This window comes from Platichthys flesus, chromosome 9 (assembly GCF_949316205.1).
Source record: "Platichthys flesus chromosome 9, fPlaFle2.1, whole genome shotgun sequence".
Taxonomy (NCBI): Eukaryota; Metazoa; Chordata; class Actinopteri; order Pleuronectiformes; family Pleuronectidae; genus Platichthys; species Platichthys flesus.
In genome coordinates this window covers 16,431,368-16,458,810 of record NC_084953.1, presented here as the reverse complement: position 1 = coordinate 16,458,810, position 27,443 = coordinate 16,431,368, and the positions used below count along the sequence as shown (strand labels likewise).

At 42.4% G+C, this 27,443-nt stretch overlaps 1 protein-coding gene across 2 annotated transcripts; it reads right to left on the bottom strand.

Moving 5' to 3' along the window:
• Positions 1-690: 690 nt before the first annotated feature.
• On the bottom strand, positions 691-25,732 carry dot1l (DOT1-like histone H3K79 methyltransferase). 2 transcript variants are annotated; one of them, XM_062394798.1, is made up of 29 exons: positions 25,375-25,732; positions 18,121-18,164; positions 17,933-18,007; positions 17,713-17,776; positions 17,028-17,256; positions 16,721-16,815; positions 16,090-16,152; positions 15,933-15,988; positions 15,424-15,503; positions 15,124-15,192; positions 14,921-15,027; positions 13,494-13,535; positions 13,306-13,401; positions 12,945-13,170; positions 12,707-12,820; positions 11,815-11,906; positions 11,540-11,641; positions 11,006-11,143; positions 10,693-10,818; positions 9,976-10,412; positions 9,768-9,855; positions 9,515-9,664; positions 9,161-9,203; positions 8,399-9,021; positions 7,982-8,187; positions 7,615-7,688; positions 6,850-7,533; positions 5,362-6,161; positions 691-4,759 (listed from the first exon to the last, which is right to left on the bottom strand). In XM_062394798.1, exons 1-28 carry the CDS (start codon positions 25,453-25,455, stop codon positions 5,524-5,526), a joined length of 4,842 nt encoding a protein of 1,613 aa, XP_062250782.1. In that variant the 5' UTR covers positions 25,456-25,732; the 3' UTR covers positions 691-4,759; positions 5,362-5,523. The 2 variants fall into 2 exon arrangements, with proteins under 2 accessions (XP_062250782.1, XP_062250784.1); XM_062394800.1 differs by lacking the exon at positions 5,362-6,161.
• Between the last annotated feature and the right edge of the window lie 1,711 nt (positions 25,733-27,443).

The following is a 27,443-nucleotide window of genomic DNA, read 5'->3' as shown; positions in this document are numbered from 1 at the left end:
TTTGGGAGGTTTTCTCTGAGACATTACAGACATGTCATGAAACACAAGTACAATGTTCTGTGACTTGTGGAGCTGGGAGGTATTTGTGGGTATTTGTGAAGGAGAAATGCAGCAGCACTACACCAGAAACTAGTCAAGATGTTTATAACCCTTGTAGGTCAGATAACTGGCAGCATTACACAACAACTGCACGGCAGATGACCATGAAACTTGGTAGGAAGCTGCAGTACGGGTCAGGAAAGAACCCATTTCAAAATGTTGGTGTGGATCCAGATCAGTAGGCGAATGCAAAATGTTTATTTAAGTCTTTACAAAAATGTCCCTTGATTTCTTAGAGAATTATTCATGGTTCTTAAATTTTTGTTGTTGATGTTTTATGAGTTATGTGCAATTTGGTGCAGACCCATATAAAAATAAGGAGCAAGCGAATTTAAATGTGTTTTAAGAAGGCAACTGCTGGACCTTGGTGGAGGTATATGCTGAGGGTCTGAGTTTCAATTAAGTTTGATGTTGATAATCAAAACACACCAGCGAGGAAGTGACATTACATTGTTTTGAATGTGCAAAGATTTTTTTTGTTTATTTGTCTATTGCCATTGTCTAATGCTATTGTGGTGCTATTACTGCTAAGTGAACACATCATACATGAGGGAAAACAGAATCACACATAAAAGCCACAGCACAACAAAATGAATTCAAATATTTTAAGAAACATTTTTATTAATAATCATAAAACGCAGAAAAAAACCCATTAATTCCATTTGTTTCAATATAACATCTTAGGATAAAAGCACCGACATCGAACAGTAACAAGTTTTCCATGAAAACCCGGGGCCTTTTGGGAAATAGGTTTGCCGTTATTGCACCTCAAACCTGCCCTGGCTTCACCAATCAGAGATCACGATACACGGACTGCGGTTCACGATACACAGACTGCGGTTCACGCTCGGCTCTTTTAACATCAGTTCAACTCAACAGAGGACGGTGGACCTCCTTCTTTAGAGACACATATCAGACAGAGGCTTTGTGAGATGAGGAAGATGCTGAAAGTCGTGGCTGAAAGTCACAGTTTCTCCAGATCTGAACGACTCTCTAAAGCCAATTAAAGCTGCGTTTCAGCGGAGAGGCTGCATGTCTGTGACAGTGAGAATAAATCTGAGGAGACCTGACTTAATTGTTACCCCGACATACACTTAATGAGGAGCTTGTCCTGGTCCTGAGTTTGGGGGAAGAGTACTGAGGGACTTAATCACGCCACGAGATGGTGAATAAGCTTGTGGCGTGCTGTAGTTTAAATCTTTTGAATCATTACAAGCATCCTGGGAAGTTCCTGAGTTTCAGACCTTTGGCAGGATTTAGAGTAAACAGCCTCGGCTCTACAGCTCTCCAAGGTTATCGTGCGTTCATGTCCCAGGAGGGGGATGAAGCTGGAGAACTGCATCTAGGCTTTAAGGTCCAATCATGCTCATGCACCAAAGGACTTCGATCACATCACCTCACCCCTTTCAGTGATTATACAAGAGGCGGGTTCAAATCTGTGTAAAATAAGTGTGTCCATGAACTATTCTCACCGTCACACACATCACAACCCACCCCCCCCACTCGACGTGAGAGAAACGTCTCTAGGTTAGACTGTATTATCCAGAAAGCCGCCAGGCGAGCTCGTGTTGACTATCGTTACCCATGAAACCCTGCAGCACAACAGGGGACGAGCAATGTTTTCGTATGAATAGCTGCAGTTTCCTTGTTTTAAGTGAAGGAGAGCACCGTGCTGTCTGTTCTGACAAGTAGTATTAAAAAACCGACAGGAATCTGAAGACACAGTTAGAAGCAGAACATGAAATTGTAATCGTATCAAACATCAAGAATATGAAAAATCATAGCGTCAGACAATAATTACAAATGAGTTCTCAGTGCTGGTAACAAACGGACTCTATTGTCTCTAGTTATGTTCTAAAACGTCTCTCTGAAAACACGCTCGTGCTCGCGCAGTGAGTGCACAGGACAGGAGTTTACTATAAAGCTTTGATTATTATTAGTCTAAGCTCCCTTAGATATGCACCATCAAGTGGGAACAGAAAACCACACACAATGAGCGTAAGTGTATCCCACTATCAGAAAAAGAAGCTTTGCTGCTCACACACACGCTAACACAAGTGTTTTACATCAGCATGTCTCACAGTATGCTTACACTATATGGGAGGGCCTTGTCAGTAAGACAGTCACTTTAAGCACCAGTAAAGATTTCATTGTCTGGAAACAGAAGCACCATTTTTCCTGCAGAATCTGGATTGGTATATATATATATATATATATATATATATAAAAAAGGAAATAAAAACAGACATGAAAACTTCTGGTAAAAATCAAGATAACAGTTCTAGAGCTGGAATCTAGTTATGTTCCAGTCAAAGCACCTTTGTGTGTTGATTACACAGTTTGTGATTTTCTAGTTCTCTGGCGTGTGTTTTTAAGACGCCCTCCATTAAGGTTGTGCAATGGCAAAGCTTCGCTCTTCCCCGGCTTCAAGCCTCCTGTTTAACAGGTTATATTTAAGGGGTTGCAATGCCAGCACCAAAATACCCCTATTCACTTATATATATATTTACTCATTTATACATATAGACTGTATATAGAGACTTATCTTATATAGCTTTCTGTTTTATGCTGGAGACAAACAAGGGGATAAAAAAAAGAAAAACGTATGTACAAAATCAGTGTGTCTAGTTAACCTACAGATATGTGACTTACTATTGAGAAATTGGCCGGACACATGTTAAAACAGCTGTGTGAGTAACATGAAGAGAGGCCCCTGTTTACACAGTATCCATCTCAAGATGGCGTCTACACTTGTACACGAGGCGTTCAAAGACAAAAGCACATTAAATAGGAGAAAAGGAAATGCCTAAAAAAAGGCTTTTATAAATGTCCCTGTGTACAGCACCAAGTGTTCGAATTATTTTTATGTTTTCATTAATAGAAAATAAATAAAATCAGGCACAGTCCAAATTTAGCACCATGGTTTTCAGACTGAGTCAAGTACACACACTATTGCATTCTACACTGTCGACACAATTCAGGATTAAAGAAAAAATAAAGAGAAACAAATACCAAGGCAAAAGAAGAGACTGATGGCATAAATATAATCATCTAAATTATACACAACTATACAGCTGGAGCATGTATCACGTTCACAGTACAAACATTGTTTACAAAAATAACAAATTACACAATAAAAAACAAACAAAAAGGTGTGAAAAGAGTCCAGTAGTTTGTTGTGGTTATGTGTTTCCCAGTGTGTGAGGGTTTGCTTGCGCGAGTGTGTATCTGTCTTTTGTGTGTTGTAAAATGTATAAACCAACATTTTGCTTAAACCTGCGACAGCAGAGATAAATATGAATAAGTTTAGGATGAGAAAAGTTAAAAAATTCCTGCTGTGGTTCCACAGATTAGTGTGACTTATCAAACTGACCAGAGGAGGAAATATTCACAAATACAATAAGTTCAATCGTCTGTGGTTTTACTATTTTATCTTTTACACCTGGATTCAGTTTTACTTGCAGCCACGCCCCCCTGACCTGGGATTCCATAAGTGTGGCTGACAATACACAAAAAACACAGAGCACCATCTCATTAAATCAAATTCCATTGGTCTTATTAAAAAAAGCATTAAAATGTACTGTGGTAATGAGACCGACTCAGTGTTGTTTTCACCCCTGGAAATAATTCACCAAAAGTGAGTTTGACGTCAGATCATTTTCTGTGAAAGGTTCATTTACACACAGATGTTCCCTCAAACTCTTCATGTGTCCGTTAGAGAATGTGAAATGCACCTGATTATTGTCACTAGAGAAACTTTCATTGATATGTTAAATATCTGATGTTAGAAGATAAAACACTGAAACAGTTTCCATTACTAACAATGTGAATTAAATGGTTTGGCAGACCTTAAAGTGAATAGAAAAAAAATAGAGAAAATCATTCACATAATCAGAGTTTATGGGGTGTCAATAATCCAGCCAGAGTGTTTTTGCTACACGAGTAACTATCTTACCATCCAGTGTGAAGTTAGACCGAAATATAAAGTTCCTCAGTTCGTCAAATATGCTTCAACAAACACTGAATTTTACTGAAGGAAGAAAACAAGCAATAGAGCATGCATGCAGAGAGGAAAGGCTGCATGACATGTGAGCAGAGTTCAGTGAACTGGCCTGTGTTTGTTTTAATGTGTGCACACACACAAATTGAAATTTGGACAGAGGATGACACCAGATTAGATTCAGCGCTAGAAAGTTGGACTGTGTGCTTTTATCGGTTGTTAATTGTTACATGAAATCGATCAGAACTGATTATTTAGCCGAACACTAGTTGCTATAGTCGTGACTTGGACAAATAAATGACAACCTATCATAAGGTTGAGGGCTTTAAGGTTAAACAAATGAATCATTCAGGTCAGTCAGTGCTGGGCAGCAGCCAGTACTGAGCTCAAACCACCATAATCTGCCAACAACACTCACATTTACATGACCAGTACCAATGAATTCTGCTCAAGCTAACCATAGTGGTGGTGGTGGTGGTGGTTAGTGTGTGTGTGTGTGTGTGTGAGAATGTGTATCAGAGATCCCACTTAAGAGGCCGGTCTTGCAGGCTGTTGGGTAGTGCAGATAATTTGAAGCACCAGTGAGTGAGGAGAGTGCCTTGGTCCGCACAAGGACATTTGCATAGTTCATTTTTTGTTGAGGTAGTTTTCATCAGTTACCTGGTGGAGCAGAGTAAAAAAACAAATGAGTTACAACAGAACCAAATCATGACACTGTCAAAATCCTAATGGACCACCCAGCACACACATAAAAACAGTGTTAGAAAAATGTATTTAATTTGTTCTAGAGTTGCCGTGGTTGTCGGTTGTACACAGTTTATTTTCTTTTTATAGACACAAGACTTTGGCTCATTTATTTGTATCAGTGGTGGCGCTAACGTCACAAATGATCAATATCGAGTCTGATACTGGAGTTAGACAGAGTCTTATCGAATGATGAGAGGAGATTTTATTGTCATGGATGATCAGCATTTTGAGTTAAATGATAATTAAAACGAGCAAGCGGGGCAGAGCTCAATCTTCACACTGACAGCTTCAAACTTCTAATAGTCCTTTTATGTCATTATGAAAACTGATCCAACACAAGTTTATTATCCACTGGGTGAAGTTCTCCATCTTTGCATCCCTAATTTGTTCATAATAATAAGTTGGGTTAATATAACTTGTTCATTTTAATTTGAACTAACATATTTCATTTGTGGTTTACCAACTTTTGTTCTTTGATTGTTCAACACATTTTTTAAACCTTAGATCTGTCTTACCTTGTTCAATCAGAACAACAGCTTGTAGGATCACGGGAAAAACAGGTATCCTGTCTCTCACTCCCTACCAGTCTCTCTCTTTCTCTGCCTCTCTCCACCTTCTGTTTGCCCCTTTCCCTCCCCCCTCTGCATTCTCCCACCTCCCCTTCCCTCCCCAAAACCCTATCTAGGTCGGGAGCCGGGGAGCTGGGAGGTGATGTAGTTTACATGCATACCCTGAGTCCTCCACATGCTTCCGCCACCACCTGAGCTTGTGGCTGGCGGTGGAGGGGGCAGCCGAGGGGAGTAGTGCACTGTGAATGGACGAGACGAGGACGAGGTGGACAGGGAGGAAGAGGAGAGGGAGGCAGCGGCGGCGGCAGCAGAGACAGAAGCAGAGGTGGAGGAGGAGATGGAGTGAGAGAGGGATGACTGTGATCTCTGGTGATGGAGAGAAGAATGGGATAGACGGGAGGAGTAGAGGGGGTCTGACCGGGACGATGGTGGGGCATCAGAGTGCATGGGTGCTGAGGAGGAGGGGACGCTGTGCAGGGGCGGTGGAGGGGGCAGGGAAAGCGTGGGAGGAGAGGGGCTGTGCAGCACTGACTGAGTGCGGCCGTGCTGAGCCTGTGAGAGCGGGAGAGGTGAAGACAAGGATGTCAGGCGTGTGGAGAGTGGCTGGGGGGAGGTGTGCTGCTGGGTTTGGGAGGAGGTAGAGGAAGAGGAGGAGAGACTGAGCAGAGAGCTGAGGCCTCCAGAAGCGGGCAGCGCTGCCCCAAACTGATGGGAGGACATTGTTGGAAGCACGTGGTGAAATATACCTGCAAATCATACAGTAGAAAATGGAGGGGGGAAGGCAGGGCGAGAGAGTGGAGAGTGGGGAGTGGGGAGTGGGGGGCAGATAATAGTAGCAAAGAGAGCGAGAAGGAGGGGGGGACAAAGAGAGAAGCAGGGCTGAGCCAGGTTGTGCATAGCGCCAAGTGAGTCTTTAGACAAGCACACACAAAGCAAACTGAGTCAGTCCACTGGGGCTGTGGTCGGAAAAACCAAATCCAGAGGGCCAATTAAGGATCTTATCAAACTTAATCACAACAGTGTAGATTTTCTGGGTATATTTTAACTTACAGGTGAACTGACTCTGACATACAACTCCTAGAGAAACACCCATAGAAAATGACAAAGGAGTAAAGTATGACTTGGGTAAAACATGTTATGATTCATGGCCAATTACAGATTTCAACTTCAATTTGACAAAGTGCAACATTTTCCATGGGTGTTTCCAATTGCAGCACTCAAGCAGCCAGTCCATGTCAAAGCAAAGCAGCACAGACTCAATCAAACTGTCAGACTGAGTCCGACATAACGACAGCAGCAGTAGGCCTCCACTTACCAGGTCTGTGACCTCAGACTAATCAAGTTGACCCCTGGTTAATAAAGTTGACCCTCACTCTGACTGATCAACAATACATAGACAAAACTATACGTTATAATTTAATCAGCGATGCTCACCTCCAGCCGCTCCCCCTGCCAGCCCTGCACTGGAGAAGCTTCCCATGGCAGAGTGTCCATTGATGAGCCGCGCGGTCCCAGACACTGTTGACCCGCCAGTCTGGGCCCCGAACAAGGATTGTAACACTGATGCCCCGCCAAGCGGGAACTGAGACCCCAGGTACTGTCCCACAGACGACCCCGTGGTTGAGGAAACTGCTACAGGGCTGCCGCCCACCTTCCCACTCAGAATTCCCCCTCCACTGTTAGCAGCTGCAGAGATGAAGAGGTTCTGACTGGCCGGGCTGCTGCTGCTCGTCTTCAGATCCCAGTCACGGGGGGTCTTCTGCTTCTGGATGGCCTGGCGCTGTTCTGAGCTGCCACCTCCTTGAGCTCCGCTGCCTCCACTTCGGGTCCCTGCCTCCTGACTGAGGAAGGGATTGGGGGTCATGTAGCTGGACGACTCTCCGTCACTCCCTTTTCTCACTTGCTGATGTTGTTGTTTGTGGTCAGAATCTGAGTCTGTCCCCCGGCTTGACCCCCCCATGCCGAAAGGGGAGCCCCCCTGTCTAAGGTCAGAGTTGGGTTGCTTTAGGTCTGATATAGGTGAAAAAGTCGATTTCCATTTGCTGGTAGAGGACAAGGAGGATGAAGAGGAGCCATCACTACCTGTGCTGTTTCCACTGCTGCTACCAGATTTTCTGCCTGGTGGTGGAAGATAAAAAGAACAGTTGACATCAAGAAGCTTTTATTTTAACGTGAATTCAAACATTTTCATCAGCATACCTCTTTCATTATCCCCTAATCTACTTGGTCCATCCCTGCTCTCCAAGGATATAGTAGCAATTTTTCTTTCAATTCTGGAGGACAAAGACAAACTCAGTCACAGGAGGCTTCAAAATGTGTGTGAACATAATAAAAACTGCAAGATTTGATGCAATCAAATGACACAAAGTCATATTATTTTATTAAAACATCAAATTAGATAATCGATTTGCAATAAAAGTAATGGGACATGTTGCAGTTGGCATCTGGATATGACACAACAACTAATAAAACTTTGGAGCAGAGGCAAATATCCTGCAGCTATAGATGAAACCTCACAACAAGGCAAGCTCAGCAGGTATACTGTTATTATCACAATGACTATTACCGAGAACTAGAGCTGTCAGCTGGGTATCCTGAGTCATCGTCATCTGAGCTGGGGGGCGAGGAGTAACGACTTGTGCCATTGAGCTCCAAGGGCCGCTCTCTCTTCAAGATGGGAGGCTGGTCCATGTCAGGCCCACTGGGGCTACGGCTTGATTGTTCTGGTGAGGAGATGGCAGAGATCTCCAGAGGCTGGTTGATGTTGTTGACCTGTTGGGATGAGGACATGATGATCACACCTAGATGACACTCATGGATGAAAATAGGTTGAGAATAACCACCTGCCTTATATTAGTGACTATGACTGATAGTATTATTGTCATCATTATACAACTTTATAGAATCCTAATATATAAATCGGCACAAATAGTTTCATATTGCTCCCTGCTGGTTTCAATCTCAAATGCCTCTGGTGACTCACCATGGTGTTAATATTGAGTGGTGATCCTGAGGAGTGGTTGTTGGAGCTGAGACCAGGGAACGACCTCCTCTTTGGGGATCCGCTGGCCGTCACAGGCCCCGCAGAGCTGCGTTTTCGTCTCCCACGCTTGCGTCCCTCCTGAGAGCCGAGGCCGTGAGAGGAATGTGACGACAGCATATGTGTTGGGTTTTGTGTGTACTGTGTGCCAGGCGACTGGTGATGGTGGTTTCCATGGTTACTGTGGTATCCCTGCTTGGCTGAGTTGCCAGTGTGATGATGGAGGCGTGATCCTCCGGCCATGCTGCCTCCACTGCCTGACGAAGTGGAAGACGTGGATGAGGAGGACGAGGAGAAGAAGATTCTCCTCCGCAGTTCACTATCCTGGGGCTCAGTGTCAGATTCACCTCCCTGGCGGTCTTGTCCGTCTTCTGGAAGAATCCTTGGTGGTCCGTCTGCATATTGGAGAACCCCTCCAGTACTGAGTGGGGGGCTTTGGATGGGACCTCCTCGACCTATGGATCCCGTCAGAGAAGCATTGCTGTGTGGAAGAGGTGATGAAGAAGCACCATTATGGTCCTCAGGGTGGGGAACTCCATTCATCATCCCTGAGCTGGAAGAATATCCTAAGAAATGGATTAAGATACACAGGGGGAGAAGAAAGGCAGTTATCAAATGCAGAACAGAAGGAATTAATAATATCTTAGTCATTATTATCAAGTGTGAATGTATGAAAACATTGAGTTGTAAAGAGGTAATCCTTACCATTAGTCTGGCCTGACTGGGAGACGGGACTGGGAGTGCTTCTCTAAAAATTATGGACCCAAAAAATAGATTATGACATGAAATCATAAGTAAAAACCATGTAAAATGTGAGTAAATAGCTGTTCGTACAAACCATGTGTGTACATCAATCTAATTTCATATCATTATACCTACAGCAGGGCACCAATGTTAGTGGCCAAAACTAAGGTACGAGAGGGGGTCCTGTCAAAACCTTTGTCCCACGACAAAAAAATTGAACACGAACACTTTCAGTCATTTTCAAGCTCATTAATTAATAGAGATAACAAAAAAATGGTGACTGTGCCAAGGTGAAACTGTCGTGAGGGTACTCACCAGTCTCTCAACTCGGCTGGGTAGCACCACGCTGGCCAGTGGAATGCTGACAGGTAGTTTACTTGGGTGGACAGTGCTCAGGGGGATGCTAATTGGAAGGCTTGTGATGCTGTTATCAACCTGAACAGATGGACTCCTCTCTTTACAACCCTTTAAAAAGAGACCAAGGGAAAATGTGTTGACGGTGAGAGAACTGAAGATCACAGGGAAGTTAGGAAATTGAACGGACAGTAAAAGAGAGATCAATGTTTACCCTGTCTGAACTCTTCTGTGTATCCAATGCATTGGGAGAGAGGCAGTTCTGTTTGGCTCCAAGTGGTGAGTTAACACCAACAAATTCCCTGGAAAAAATTCAAACAATACACAAATGGGTAAGTTTTACTTCCACTAGTTAGCAATTTGTTTCTTTAGGGAGAAACTTGAAGACCTTTGAGAACTGGGAGATTCTAGCGCCTACCAACCTGTGCATGGTCAGACCCGGACCTCTTAGGTATATTGAGGCTGTGGGGTCCTGGTTAAGGTGCCGCCGCAAGGCAATCTTGGCCGGGGAGAAGCGTGTGTAGTCAGGAAGAGTGTGAAAGGAGCTTTGCTGCCTCTGCCGAGCGTCAGGGGCAGCGGGTACGATCTCGTGTTCGGGAGAGATGGGCAGGTAGCGCGAAAGAAGCTCTCCCTTTGAGCTGGCGCGGTCGAAACATGAGCTGCTGCCATTAATTGAAAGCTCTGGGCTGACACCATTGAGGGCTGGGCCAGAGGACAGGCCGAGCTTTGAGGAGTCCAAGTCTGTGGAAGAGCGTGATTCCAGGCTCTTCCTGTATGGGGAGCCATCACAGGGGCTGTACGACTTGAGCTGGAGCAGCTCCTGTTGCCTCTGACTTTTCTCAAGCTCCACAATGCTGATCTACAAACACACACCAGGGGGAGCCATTACACAGGAAAACAGGTATCCAGTGATGATTTTGACATGTCTAGGAAAAAAAGTGATTCAATAAATCTTCAATTCATTTCTCTCTCAGGTGATAAGCTTAATGCCCATAAATATCTCTGAAGAGACAGAGCGACAGTTGAAGGAGGGAGGGGATAAAAGAGAAAACCGCAAATGTGGAGTATTACAGTAGAATAAAAGAGAAATTCAAGCATTTTGAAAGAGATCTGACAGACTCAGGAGGTAGACTTTGTACCTGCAGCTCCAGACAGTGTCTCTGTTTCTCAGATATTTGTCTGCGCAGTGCTTGCTTCTCCTTCAACAGACTCTCTAAACACAAAGAGCCCCAATCCAGATTCAGCTCCTCACATCGAGATTTCAACTGAAAAAACAAACAAATCTGCAGTTATTTATTTGCTTTTCAAGAATACTCAAGGAAAAGTAATCATTAATAATGCCGGCCATAATCGTAAAACCTAGAGCAGGAATGGTTTCAGGTCTGAATTACTGGAGATGATGCTGGAACAACTAGGTTTGGGTTACAACACTAAAAGGCTCTGAGGTCTCACCAGTAGCAGGCTGTGGTCTCTCAGTAAGGCCATGTCTCTCTCAAGCTGTTTGGTCTGCTCTTTCAGCTGACGGTTGTGAGCCGATATCTCCTTCTGGGCCTGCAGCAGGTCTTCCGCAGTCAGGGCTTTCACTCCCAGCTGCTCATACAATCACAGCACAGACACACACATAAGCTTTTTTCAGACAAGACCTGCCCGTAAGGTCCAGAGAATTGGGTACAGACTTCACCCGCAATTTGCTTTTCACATAGGGACGACACAGCAACAACTTTGCTGATGCTTTTGTTATCAGCCTGCTAAGTGTATTCAGGGTATGATCACTGTAACCAAAGTAATGTCATTATTATGTAATGATAGAATTTGGGCATTAATGCTTCTGTGTATCATTGGACGGAATTGTTTTATAATAAAAGAACGTTAGGATGGATCAAGGACTTGACAGGAGAAAGAAAACAAGTGCAAATTCCTGGATGTCGGTATAAGATAGTTTATAGGAATGTTGTGTTAAAAGGACAACACAGTCGTAGTTCCTACCTCATCTAGTTTAGTCTGAAAGAGACCTTTGATTCTGTCCTTGTGAGAGTGACAGACAGAGTGGAGTTGCTCTGCCTGTCCCGATAGATCCCTGTGTTTTTGCTGCAGAGACATAAACAAGAATACAGTTAAGTGGATGGACCAAAGCAGAGCAATCAGCAATTTTACTCTTGCAGATATATAAAATGTTCTTGACTACATGAAACCTAGAATATATTTAATAAAAATTGCAGGAGTAGCCAATCTGTAGCGTATGTAATGACAAATCTTAATACCTTCTCCTGTTCTAAAAGCTGCTGCAGGTTGGTGCGGTACTGAGGAGTCTTCATGTAGGCCATAAACTGGATGTACTGAACTTTGATGTTATCTGCGAAAAGGATTCAAGACACATGGGGAGAAACGAGAAAACACAAATACATCATTAGTTAGACAGAAAGCCACATCTAGAGTGATGTTTCTAATGTTTTCTACATTTACAGCTGACATCCACTCTACTATTTATGAATACTCTGGGATTGTTTTTCAGTCAGGTGGGGCAGAAACAGACACCTTTAGAGAAGGTGAAGCAGACACCCACGATTTCTTCCTGAATGGGTCTTATCAGTCAATCCTTATCTTTCCCTGATACATAACACTACTATTTTATGATCCTTTCAGGAACGAAACAAAAGGAATCAGCCTCGACTACCAACAGTGAATGCAACATGGATAATGAATGACAAACACTGCTGACCTGGCTGTCTTTGATAGCAGCTGTTAGCATTTAAAAAAATACTGCAACTGCCAACATGTGCAGGACGTATAAGGATGGATTATTGTTGCAATCCCCATAGGAAAGTGCAAGTGTACATAAATGACTTTTTCTGATTCCCACCTAAAACATTCATTTCAATGGGGAATATTTTAATAAAAAATGGATTATTGTGTACATATTCTTAAAGTATTTTTGATTCAGTCAAGGTAACGAGTTTTATCTCACTAGGCTTTGTAACTCACCTCTGAAATCATTTGTAAGCGAGTAGACTGTAAACTGTTGTGTTAACTTATCATAAACAGATCCCCTTTTCCAAGTTGTTTTAACGGTTCAATGTTAATCAAATGGATTTCACAGACTGCATTTAGTTGACATAGAGTTGATCAAGGTCTGGTGCATATTCGTAGGCTTACCTAGCAGTTGTTGCAGACCAGGTGGAGTCGGGCTCAGCAGCAGTTGACTAGAGGGATAGTGCTGGACCTTGGGAGGTAGCTGATAGAAGGGACTCTGAGGTGGCCGGTATGCATCTGCACACACAGTAAGCATGTTGAAGTTTAAGTCAAATGAGACAGTGATGTGGTTAAGAGGACTTTTGTCTCTTCTGTGATAAGAGGCATATCTCATTATGTGTGAATGTGTGTGAGCTCTGACCCTGGGGGGGTGCTGCAGAAAGGGTCTTGGCGTGCAGCAAGTCCAGCGCGCTCTGATTCTTCTTGTTTTTCTTCTCGGCAGCCGGGGCAGCTTTCTTGGGTCGGCCACGCTTCTTGTTGTTCAACTTTCGACCTTTGGACAAGAGCCGGGTTCTCCTGGGTTTGGCGGGGGGCTTGACCACTGTCACCAGGCTAGGACGCTCTTCCTCCCCACAGGAGTCCTGTTGCTGTAGAACGTATAATCACACACATATTTACACAAAGAGGACAGGAACCTCTCCTTGCAGAGTTAAACAGACAGAGGTGTTAAATTACTCATAATAGAGCAAAATTGAAAACATGTTGTGTAAATCATGTCCTACCTTGTTTTGTTCTTTCGGTTTTGTGGGCGTGGTACTATTGCTTTTATTGTCCTTTGTGTCTTTCTGCTGACGTCGCCGAGCAACCTCTTGCTCCTCCTGATACAAGATGAACCATTTTAGTTGTTTTCATTTTAATACATACATTGAGGAACACTGTGTTTAAACTGAGGAGGAAGAGCAAGACTTACCCTGAGTTTAGGATTTTTGAGAGTATGAAAATAGTTTTCAAGCTGAAAAAAACGAGAAGAAGATTAGATATTTGGGTTAGGGTTAGTTATGTCTATTGATATAATTATAGAAAACTTTTAGATATTATTTTTAGTGATTATTCCACCCAAGTTCAACTAATCATGGTGTTAACACTTATACATACTGATTATTCTTTTGTCTGGAACCTGATTTCAAATGTCCCTTTAACTACAATAATCTTTGTTTAATCACAAAGCAAACAAATATTATATTCTTTTACTTAATATCTCTCCCATTAAATTTAAAATGAATGTGTAAAGTCAAACTAATTCAGGACTATTTTTAAACTAAAGGATGCAATTTACCTGTGACGTGATTTTGAATTTAATAAATTTTGGCAGCTTTTTCACTGTCCACACAACACAAAAGACTCAAAAGTGACATTTTATCAAAATGGTGGTGACAATTTCAGCCTTGTGTTTAAAGGCTGCGCTGATGTGTTGCTTTAGGTACTGGTGACCCATGAAATACAAACGGTTATCACAGTGCAAACCATTTTCTCCTTTACTTCGACAATAAAACTGTGGAAATAAAGATAAACAGTGTAAAGATGATTCTTGCAACAAACAAAAACACTACAAATTAATGCTTCTGTGTATTTGAACTGCTACCACAGGGTCTTGCCACAAAACATTGCATTGTGGCATTCAAGTTGTGACGTGGTTGAACTTTCCTTGGAATAACGCTGCATTTTGTGGCCACCCTGCTGCACTGCCAGAATGGCCTCATTGAAGTGAATGAGTGGGCTGCATATTCTGATAGACCAGTCTGTGCAAGTCTGCATGTGGCCTAACTATGTTCAGTTTGAGCAAATGCCATTCTCTGAGGGACAAAAAGTACAGCCACATCCCTACTGTGACACTGTTACTGCTTCAGTTGCATTTCAAGAAGTTCCACCACAGACACTATTATAAAGAGCGAGTACAGATTGTACAGCTGTCTATGTCAAGTGGTAACACAAAACACATCAACACATGTGTTTTGTTACAAGCACCTTTTAGGCAGCCTTGCAGCTGTCTCACTGGGCTTCCCACTGGTTACCGGGTATTACTTTAACCTACTGCCAGAGTGACACACACACTTCAGTATTATATATTGGCTTGTTTCACCATGCATAACCCTTTGTGTTCTCTCCTCAGATTGATAACTCCTGAGACTGACTCATTAAGAAAATAACAGCTGCTGTTACGGAAGCCTGCCTCTTGAGCTGAGGTTACTGTTGGTGTCTAATCTATTATGTATTGGTGCATTGTAGTGTTTTATTATACACAACATTTTTTCTGCTAGTAGTTCTAGTCTCTGCATTTGTGTCCACCTCTAATCACCAGTTACACGAGCAGTGATGAAAAAAAGTTTTAGGACTTACTATGGTGCGGTCTATGGTGTGCAAGTAATAGGAAACTGGTTTGCCAGTCCAGGACACAGAGCCCCTCAGTGGAGAAAGCTCCACCACACGCATTATTGTGCCAATATCTGCAATACAGACAGAAATGCATACACGTTATATACTATACAAAAGAAGCCTTAAACAATCAAATCTGATTTTTTTTAACCGATCGCAATACTTACCACTCAAGTTTCGACTGTTTATTCTAAAATTTAAAGGTGCAAAAGGTTTGGAGGAAACTATTTTTCCACCTGCGAAATAAAAAGCAGAAAAAAAAATAAAGATTTATTTCCATTGTAGTAAATTTTTGACACTGTGCAGTCAAATATTGTTACTTCTTAAAAAGAAAAGTTTTTTTTTTTTCCTCGAACTTTGAACTTGATATAATGCTGCTGTTTTGAAGCTCATCTAAATAACCCATGGCTATAATCCACAAGGAGTAACCACAATCATAATTCAGTGTTTAGCTTCAAAATACTAACCTTCCTTCATGTTTGCAAAGCGCTCCTTCAGCTGGTGATCTACCTCTGGACCAAAGGCAAAGTTATTCACAAAAATAATACTGCAAAACAGACAAAAGGGATATGTTAAAGATCTACAGTCAACAGTAAAACATTTGTTCACCAAGCAAATAGTACATTTTGAAAGAGGAAGATGTTGTAGCCACATCGCCATGGGACAAAAAAGTTAATTACATTTCTTGTAAACATTTGTAATGGGAGTGCTGCACAGAATGATCTTTATCTGGGTGACCCGAGTTGAACTTGTTCACTTAACATGGTGCTAGAGACTTAATACCAAACATCAAAATATTCTAAATACTTTTTGCCATTGAACAAACTTTTTTAGTTTAAAAAGTTTTCCAATCATACCATGGACAGCATTTCCTAATTCCATGTATCAGTCTAAACTTAGTTAAATGTTTAATGGTGTGAAATGTATGGAGATTGTGTCCATCAGACCGTTCCTGTGACAAAGATTGGATTACCACCTTGTGTTGGCAATTCTTTCTTTCCATTCCTCAGAGAGAAAATCCCCTCTCTCCAGCTGAAAAAAAAGACTTATGGTAAAGATGCTGAATACCTTCTTACCTACTATGAAATATTTGGTGAGTATAAGTGTGTAAACGCGACATTGAGTCAACTTACTGTGTATTCCCCATGTTTCTTCCCATACCATTTCATCCACTTTTTAAATTCTTTATCCATGGACTAAAAGAAAGAATTTAACATATGATAATACAAGTAATAAAAAAATAAAGTGCTGTGTGTGTACTAGAGGTGATTGCAAGAGAGAAGGACGATGTACTTATCCAGAGATTTAGAGGGTTTTACAATCAAAACTAATGCTGAGCTTTTAAGTTGTATTTGCAGCCGTTTAGTTTAATTGAAGTGAGACTTCTTGCACATAGACACATTTAGACTAAGAGAGGTCCTTGTACTAGTTTGCAGCCGGGCTCTTCTTAGACATGTTTATTCCAAAGTGGCATGGGTGTGTTGCCAAAAGAAATTAAAAGAAAACTAAGGTTGAAACCTGTACGAAGGCTGAGCAGACAAAGATGTCCCACAGTGGAAAGACTATTTGTCAGACCATGCTGTTAATTTGCCAAATCTTTCTGCAGATGTAATTGCACTGCGTCAACACATCATTTCTACTACAACGACTAAGGAATGTATTTTTGTCAGAGTGGTGTTTTTAGAATGAATTCAGCTTAAGTCTCATGTTCTCTGCTTCCTTTCTGCAATACCATCTGGTCCTTTGAGTTTTAAACGTAGTTACCTCTGCATAGGTGGCTGGAATGTCTGCTTTCTCCACTCCATAGTAGTGTTTACAGTTAGTTGCTGCTGCAACCTGCAGCACTACCTGTCCTACTCCTGCAAACACGAAACAATTTAAAAGTTATAGATTCTTATCTTATACTAAAGTTATATAACCAGCCTGTCAACACCAACATCCTGACCAATTCTTGCAACTTTACCCATCTTGTCTTTTTAAAGAATCAACACCTTGTGGTGTCTTTTTTTATCCACTCCACGAAACCGTATTCTCCCGAAACCTGGGTGTCCCAAAATAACAGCAGACTAACCACTTCCGAGGTCAACAAAGGTGTCATCTTCCATCATTTCCATCTCGTCAATGATCTGAGCCACCAGGTCAAAAGACGTCTCTCCGTACACCTCAGGGGAGAAAGGCTCATAGTTGTTCAGCTTCTCCGGGTCAGTCACTGAGTGGTTGTACACCTGCTGTAAGATGTGTCTTAGCAGTCCGTTGGATGGACGCTTGTTCAGCTTCATGGGCTGGGTGGTCCCCTTCCACTATAAGGAGGGATTCACATTCATTACTATACTTATTCACAAACAAAAACATTGCAAGTAAGTCATGGATGCATTTTGCTTATGCATTAACATACAATTGGCTTTCAAACATACGCCTAAATCAGCATTCATTTCAACCACTATTGGAGAAGATAAAAGGAAAAACTTTACACAGGATGCTCTCTGAAAAAAAAAAGATAAATTCGATGAATGTTTTGTCTGGACACCTATTTCAATATACCAGAGATCATCTGCTCTGATGAAAATCTTGATTAACAACTATACCCTAAATCCCTAAATTCCTGTATACATACTGTACAGGATGGCATGTGTCATAAATTTAAGTCACAAATGGCCAGAGTTCAATGTAGACAGATATAGTATTTTCCCCTTTTAGTGTTTTAAGTTTCATATAAGCTACACAACACTGAAAACCCTTCACACAAATAGACTCACTAGCTGATGAATGCTGTCGATGGCCCTGTTGTACTTGTCGCACAGTCTCTGCATACTCTCGAAGCTGTGAAAATCATAAGACACAAAATTAAATGAAATCATTTTGTATAAGATCAAATCTAACTTGCCAATACAACATATTTTCAGGCGTGATTTCACAAAAACATTTAATCATAATATAAAGTGCATTATGGTCATTGTCACGTTACCCGCGGCTCACCATTTTGTGTCGTAGTCAATGAGAACATAATTTTCCATTGCCAGTTTGAGGTCTGGGATCTCCTCACACACCCACCTACAGAAAGTACACACATTATACCATAAGTTCATCATGTACTTGTCACTTTCACTTACAGTACATGTGAATGTGGGCACAGAGTACATGAGTCAGAGACTAGATATACTAACCGTATGGTCTCAATGATTTCATGAGCAGCATCATGATGTTTATCCTGAAAACAGAAAAGAGGGACACCATTATCATCAAATTCAAAACAACTACAAATTATGGTCATTGCCAGAAGCTGAAATTGAATTTTGATTTTTTACTGCACTGGTTTACAAGTTCAGTGTGTAAGATTTAGGTGAAAGGGATCTATTGTCAGAAATTAATTATAAAATAATCTTTCACTTGTGTGTTACATCTATTATCTATGAACTGTTGTGTCTTTACCTAGAATGGACACTTAATATCTAAAAAAACAAACATGTGGAGCGGGTCTTCTCTATGGAGGCTGCCATGTTTTTTTTACAGTAGCCCAAACTGGACAAACCTTTTGAGTTTTATGACAACTGAAGGCTATAACAGGTTCCCTTTCATGTTTGGGAGGGGAGGAGAGGGTGAGGTGTGGGTCGTTCATCTGCAGCATGCAACTTCACCAATAGATGTCACTAAAATCTACACATTGAACCTTTAAAATTTACTTAATAAAGTAGCAGGTGGGTGTAGAAAGCATAAAACAGTCTGTTCAACAATTCCCTTGAATTATCGAAAGAAATCTACAGGCCAGGTGGCACAATACAGAAAACACAGAATCTCAATAACAGCAATACACTTTAACAAGCTTCTATTGGCTGAGTATTAATTGCACAGTGGATATTTTTAACATAGTCACCAGTCTTCAGATATTAACCAGATTAAAGTAATAATCAACTTAAGAGGTGGAGTATTCCAATCTTAGTCGCATTATGTAGACATGTATAGGTCTTAAATAGCATTAAAGTCCTATGAGTTTTACAGCATATATGTAACATATATGTCAGTAAGCAACTTCTTGACGCCGTGATTAGACTCATTTACATGTAGACGATGCCCTCTACATGTAAATGAGAATATGAATGGAATATTCTTGAGGAGACATTCTGACCATTGTCCAAAAAGAACTGCCTCAGCTCAGTCAATTCCACAAGTCATTCTCTATTTACTTCAGTCACCTAGCTTCTACCAAGCGTCACCTGGCAAATTGCCACTATGACATTATCCTGTAAAATACCTTGCTAAACCTGGGAATTGAATTCCCCTCCATGTTGTTGAGTCCTTCAGGCCTGGAGGCAGCAGAGCAACCCTTAATCATGATTCTATCTCCACCCAATCTCCTCTCTGGAATGATGTTTTCACGCTGGTATGCGGTTGCCTGTTTACAACATGTGTAGTTCGGAGTGCTCCTCCAAAACAATTCAACCTTAGTTTCATCAGCCTGGAAAACATTCTCGCGGGAGCACTGTGGAATTTCTTTGGCAAACTTAAGGCATGCATGTGCAGTTTTTAGGAGAGAAGCAGCTTCCACAGTAATGTCCTTCCATGGACACGTTACTTAATGAAACCACGAACAACGATTTACCATTATATAACCATGAGATATTAACCAGCTGCAATCATTAAGCCTTAGCTGATACTCTGGGCTCCATTTTTACATTTCTGATCATTCTGTTTTGTGCCCTTAGAGTCATCTTAGCTGGGATTCATGTCCATTTATAGAGTTTGTTGACTGATGAATATTCAAACTCTTTGAAATCCCTTCCAAACCCATTTCCATCTTCATGCAAATAAACAATTATTGATGTGAAGTCTTTTGCTCACACTCTTTTGCAAGACACTGACTAGACTCCTGACTCCAGATTTCTTTTGTTTCCCTTGTTTGCCGACTTAAACTTATCATGCAACAGTTTCATTGTAAATTTTCATAAAACACTGATCACCAATCATCAAATAAAAAATGGGAGGGTCCCGGGCTGGTGAAGAAAAAAAAATATACAGGCACACTGAAATGACTTAATTGAAGCTACACATTACAACAATGCAACGCCCACAAATAGCTGTTCATCCTCTCACTGCATCAACATCTGACAGACATAATATCTACTGCACACACAACTGCTCAGAAACTCTGTCAGCGATTACAACACACTATTACACAAGCATGTATGTTCAGTGTTGTCACGTCATTCGGATTAGCCTTAATTTAATGGCTTTGTCAAAAATAGTCAGCATGGTTTAAAAGTGGCTTTATGAGACACAAAGTCGAGAAAATGTCCAGACAACTTGGCCCAGACCTTTTACAGAGAAGCTAAAAGATATAAAAACATTGTACAAAAACTGTATGAGGGCTTAGACAAGGGTGGTATATACTTTCTTCCCTTTGCCATTAATGCAAACTTGAGCTCAAGCAGTGTTAAATAATATTTATTTTTTTCTTTGAAAAAATTGCCTTGGACACAAATTATAGAGCAACTCATAATCCAAATCACTTTTTGCAGTAGTTTTCAATGCAGACACCATGTATCTGAGGTTAAACCTTTGTAAATCTTAATTAAACTAAATTTCACCTGGAGTAGCGCAGGTGAAATTCAAGACCCATACCAATTTAAACCCTTTCTGAGGAAACCATTTTAAGTTACACTGGTTTAAAAGTCACTAAAGTCTAGATAAATCTTCATAAAATTAGATAATATACATTTTATTGATCACAAGTAGGGAACCTATAGTTACAAATATTAGCTGGAATGCACAATTCTGTGGCAGTAATAGGGCTCAAGTTACACCCAGAGTGCAGCCAGCCTGAGCCTGTTGCCGGAGCTGACCCACTGACCCACTTTCAGTCTCCTTCCTCAGTGCAGTGCCAAGGAGAGCCTCTGGTGGAGGGGAAGAAATGGGGAAATGAAAGGGAGGAGGAGAAATCAGAGGGTAAAAGAAAAAGAGGGTAAAAGGAAAGAAAGTGAAAGTGAGAAGAGCTGGAAAGAGTGGTGGTGGTGGGGGGGAGGGGGTCTGGCATTTGTCAGCTGTTAGAGGACTGGCACAGCAGCCCCAGCTAACGGCTCAGAGCTCACAGCCTCGCAGCTTCCCGCTCAACACTGCCCGCCACTACTCTGCAAACTTCCGCCAAAGCTCAAACATGAATGCGCACACACGCTCAAAGATGTATGACAACACAGGAAATCGTGTACTATTTCAGTCAGCACAGAGTTCCGGTTCTAACTTCATTATCAAGCCTAAAGCTAGCAGTGCTGCTAATAAACGGAAGGAGCTACAAATCTTCTTGAACAAACAGCAGGCACAACAGATTTAAAACACTGTCATACTAGAGAGGGAAGGTGTTCGATGTGTGCGAGTGTATTGAAGACAGTGAGATGTTGAAGGGGGGGGGGGGTCACCTGCTCGCACAAAGACGGCACACAGCAACACCAGCACAGGGCTGTTGCTAAAAATAAACACGATTTGAAAGAGAGCGTCACACACAAAAAACTGGAGACTCTCCTCTCTGCCTGCTACGCGTACGACTGATGCACTTGTGACTCCTCCCATGGAAACCACATTCAGTCCCTCCTTACATCAGTGCTCTGTGTCGTGGTTGTCTGGGGTTTTACACCACGCACTGCTCCAGTACGTACTGTATACCTCATCAGCCCTCGAGAACAAATGACTAAGGCAGGCGTGCCACTCCTACACTTGTACAACTCCTACCATGAAATACAGCTCACACAGTGAATCGCTATATGAAACAAATTACTTGGGCTTGTTTTTCTTTCTGACTTTTAAGCAAAGATATGTGGAAAATTATTTTGTGTCCATCATCAGATGGTCACAAACATATTGCTCCGTGGGGGATGTCACTTGACAGATGAGCACAGCAGGTCACATGATGATGACACAGAGACTGCAACACAGCTGACCTACATTGGCAGGCTGCCTGGCTCCAACTTAAGGCCAAATTATACTTGTGTTGCATGGACGCACGCATGCACGCAAGACACGCAACACGCCCCTTTCGAGCCCTCTGGTGGCTTGCGTGCGTCCGCCAATTTTTCTAACTATACGACAAAACGACGCGAGCCTCACGCAGCCCGCAAGGCTTGTGATTGGTCGGCTGACTACATCCTGTCCGGAGTCTAGTTTCCGGTTTCATGCCCCACAATACGCGGAAATCACGGAAGATTTAGAAGAACGAATATGGACCAAATAGAAGAGCACTTGGCAGAAGAGATCCGAAAGTATGACCACTTATATAACCCGTCACTGACTGGCCGATTTGTCCGCCAGAAATAGGCTATGAGGAGCCGGAGTGGCGATGTAAATAAACATTCGACGAAGAAGAAGACGTCTCTTCTTTGTGTGTTTTGTTTTCGAAAAAAAAGTTACTCCGCCTAGTGTTCTGGCGGTGAATTGCGTTGCAACACGCACAACACGTTTAGGAAGCATAAACCAAAACGGATCAGTCGATGCAGCTGCGTGGCCTTCCGAGGTTGCAGTCGCAGGACTATAATTAGGCCTTTAGAAACACTGTACAATAAAATCACTTCACTAGCCACACTGACAGGACAGCCATTATTATGGTTTTTCACATTTCAGTGCGGCAACCACAGCATACTAAATGTTATTATACATGTTAAGCCTCCGATTTTACTACAGTAAGTGCAGCCTTTAAATAATATGTGATGTCCACAGGTAAGGATCAAACCCAAACACACTCCGCAGCACTTATCTAGCAGTGGTGTGCGTTTGAAATGCTATGTAGGGCTGGTTAATGCCCACACCCACAACCAAATGGACAAAGGGCTGCACCACACCAGAGGTGTACTTCATATGGAAGCATTTATAGATGCACAGATGTGGTCACTTAGTGAGACGGGGTGAAACAGACGAAACACAAAACCAAAGAGAAAGAAAGCCTATTTGCATGGGCTGGGTTCTGACAGCCTGCCTTATTCTCCAACAGCCGGTACAATATCCATGTTGTGTGTGTGTCAAAACACAGACAGCACATTGTCCATGCTCTGTTGGTGAGATAAGCAATCTTAATACTCTGTGGGAGAGAAGTATGAATCTACACGGAGTGGGATCTGTTGCTGCCAGGGGGCGGTTCAACGAGGCTAGCAACTGATCATGAAACATGACTGGAAAAACACATTGAAAGAGATAGTTCCCCCCAAAAATGGAAATTCACAAATATGACTCCACAAAACACTTCTGGAGTCTCGTGGGTAAACTTTGTTAGAGCAGAATCCAAAACAATTGAAGTCAAGTCCTCCATATTCAGATGTAATAAAACAGCAGAAAAACCACAACAAGCCTCCATACTGCTCCTGTGGAGTCAACTAAGTGTCCTGACGCCACGACTTTCAATTTCGAAGGAAACTACATTTTTAGCTAATCACTACTGATGAGGTGCATTGCTAACGTCCTCCAGCTTAGCCACTTCTGGTGGACGTTTAGGCTTGAAACATGGTGGAAATAACCTAGTTTTGAGTCAAGTAGAATCTTGCGTCTTCAAACTAACATAGTTTTTCCCATTCTCTTGAATCGAGCAGTTTAAATGGACAACACTCTTAGAATAATGTGTAAAAAAAATAAATTTTCAAGAATAAAATGATTGAACAATCATATTTACAGATAGAAGTAAATAAAGAAAGGAGCTAGTTTTGAGTCGAATCGGAATCTTGCGGCTTCTGGACACTTGGATGACATCACAATGTCATGGAGGCAGAATGGAGGCATTTTGGGGTATTTTCTGTTGTTTAGTACATCTGAAGATAGGTCACTAGTCAGCTACACTGTTAACCCCTGAAACCCCAAAAGGGTTTTGTGGACCCAAACACTTCAGATAACAGATCATTTCTGGGTGAACTATCCCTTAAAGGCCACCCTCTGGCAAGCGTTTGTGAATTATTTTTATTTTATTATAGCATTGTTGAAAAGGAGCAGTCACTTCCACCCTCCTCCCTGTAGAGCTGACCATATGGACATGAGAGGAGGGACGAAGAGAGGAAGTCTTTCCCCTTTGAAAACAGGAGGAGAGCTGGGCATAAATAAGCTCCATATTGCAGAGCTCCACATGCAATCCCATCAGCTGTTTCTAATTCAGCACATGGCCCAGTATAAAAGAGATCATGCAAGTCAAAAGTTTATTAAATTCCACACATATTTGTTCTTACGTTTATCTTCACGCAACCATAACATAAGGAAATGGGCGAGGCTACAAATATCACACTCTGGCGTGATGTACCGGGAGAGTGAACTCTGCTAGCCAAAGCGGAGAGGAACTTCTAACTCTGACTCAATGACTTGAAACCATTCTGGTACCATTACTGGAATAATGGGATTTACACACTAGATGGTGGAAATGAAGTAACTACACCACCAGATAAGTTTGCGTGGGTGGAGAGGAGATGTATGAAAGACCTCACAAACATTCTGAGAAATTCAGTCTGTGCTGTCTGTCTCACCGCAATTACTATAAAGGAGAAGCTCTGTTTAGACTAAAAAGCACCACAGTGCCTGCCACCGCTTCCTTTTCCGCTGATCTCCAATGAGTCAACTGCAACCAGACACCGAGGAGCTGACAGCCTGCTGCATGGAAACACAACTAGAGGAGAAAATAAGTCCCTAATTAGACCAGTGTGACTATAACTGGCTCGTGCACAGACCGATCAGGGGCTCGGTGGAGGTTTGAGAGTTCAAACTACCAAACATACCCAGCTGGTCTCAGTCGTAGAGATGTCAAGAGATAAAAAAAAAAGAAAAAAAACTAAAAAGGGCACTCGAGGAATACAATAATGCTCCACACAAGTGCAGCACTGACTTCAAGGGACACGAACACACACACACATAAACAGTACATATTTGTATATGGTTTTGTGTTGTTCGATTGTTTACTATGATCACGTTGTGGATCCAAGCATAGAAAACCGGTATAACGCAGCATTGTTACAACTTGTGTGTCCTTACACCATGTGTCACAGCAAAGACAGTAAGGTTTAGAACTGAGACACAATACGGAACAAGTAATGTAAGGACACGGTGGCTGGGGGGTGGGGGTTGAACGTTGTGTGTTTATGTTGCTGCAGTTACAACACACCTTGTTGTAAATGAGTGTTAACGTCTGGCTCTGTTATACTTGTGGCTACTTTGCTTAGATACAATAAGTCAACCACTGTATGTTTTCAATGTCCGGGACTTATTGGTCTGGGAAACGAGCTCAATATGTCAGTGTAACAGGCTGAAACACGGCGGCTGTCACCGCCTGGACCAGTATGACCTGGTTCCCCGGACGAGCGTGCCGTGGCTCCCTCTGCTAGCAACTATTAGCAAAGAGCTAGCTAACAAAGACCAAAACAGAGAGTAAATGTGGGTGGGTTACGGGTGGGTTCTGGAGGGGTAACACTTACATATACTGGTAAAGGCCACGGGTAGCCAGCGGGTTCTGCTCCGACCGGCGATTTGAGCTTGAGCTCCAGCTTTTCTCCCATTCTACACTTCACGGCGGCTTGGCTGTGATGGATGGCTAGCTAGCTAGGCGCTGCTCTCGGTTAGCCAGCTGGTCGGTTAGCGAGCGAGCTACAACGTGAACATTTCGTGGCACCCAGACGTTGGAAGGCGTGAAATAAAAAAACCGACGTCGACGCTGGTTACTTGGAGAGAACGCAATACGCGGCCGAGTGTAGAAACGTGTCCGACTCGGTTTAACGGTGTGAATAAAATTCTTTCTCATGTCCACTGGCAATAACACCTCGTCCGTATCGCCGCCATCTTGCCCGGCATGAATAAATATGGCAGTGGGCCAGTGGCAGCGGAGGAGACGCAGACGTCACCAGGGGGACTGTGATGTCAGCGAGCGTGAGCACGAGCGAGCGCACGTCCCACGACGCGTGACGGCGTAACCACAGCTCAGACACACACACACACACAAACACACACACACACATGTACACGCATACCCACATATACAATATCAGTGCTACGGGGGAGTCCTGGTAAAATGAGCAGCGATGAAGTGAAACCGTTTCATATATAGATAAAAGCAGGGACAAATCTCTCTCACACACACACACACAAACACATTTATACATACATATATATATATATAGAATATCACCTCTTCGGGGGAGTCCTGGTAAGATTAGCAAGAAATGAAATGGAAACACTTCATATATAAACACAAGCAGGGACAAATTACACACACTCTCACACACAAACATACAAAAACCCATTTAAAACAAAGAGCATACAGAGAAACCTATTAAGAATCAGTGGCTAAAATGAATTATGAAAAATAAACATTTAACAAGAGTTAGTGTGTTTGTATCTCCGCCCCCCCCCCCCCCCCCCCCCCCCCCCCCCTTCAGCAAAAGTTGACTCCCTGGACTTTGGTATCAGTTAATAACACATGTTTAATTAAGTAGACATTACTTTTATAATCTTTTATCAGAAAAAGGCGTGGTTATGAATACTGAATTCAGCATGATCTTATCAAGCTTATGACAATATTGACATGTAGCTGACCTTTGATATATAAACGCGACAACCCTTACAAAAACCACATTTACGCACACAAAGAGAGGAAGAGGGATAACAAACATGTGTGATGTTGTCAGACCTGAAATTGGATCAATAGTCCAGGACTGATCAAAGTCCTAAATTAAGAAATCGGTGTCACAGTCACATTTTCAAACTAACATAGTTTTTCCCATTCTCTTGAATCGAACAGTTTAAATGTAATTATATGTTTGATGCAAAACAAGCTTATGCAACAACCGACAAGTAGAACCTTCTAATCTGCTGCTTTTTGACAATATCTGAGCCTGGCTATTGTTCAATTGCAACTGTAACGACAGGAAATTGAATGTGAGGATGAGTGGAAAAGAGTAACCTCCACAGCTCATTCATGAAAAAGTTGGCTGTTTCAGCGAAGGGGAGTCAATACCAGCTGAGCTGTGGAATCATCCACTGAGATGGTGAGACACAGGCTCCACAACAAGGGAGGACAGGACACAGGAGGGGCAGCAAAAAATAACATGTGGGGATCCAGATGATGAAAGAAGAACAACTTTAGTCAGTCGTGGAATGTGGATTGTAAATGTGAAGTGGACGGCTCATTGTTAAAAGCTAAGACTGGAGAAATTAAGATTAAACTGGAAACTGCAGAGCAACGACTCTGACACCCAGGCACGTGCACAGACAGACCCCTAGTGGTGCTCAAGCACTGGCCCTTTTGCCCTGGATGAGAAAAGTGCCCTTCTTCTGGAGCCCAATTTTTTCTTCATTCATCGATATTTAAGAATAAAAATTACTCTCTCTGTCATCATTTCCCCCCAAATGTGATTTGATATCTGACAGGGCATTTATTTGAGTTCTTGTGAGAATGTCGCCCCGACATGCTCCGCGGCGCTCACAAGCCCCCCCTGCGCCCCTCCCTCCTCCTCCACTTCGTGCTCATGCAGCTGAGCGCCAAACGGCT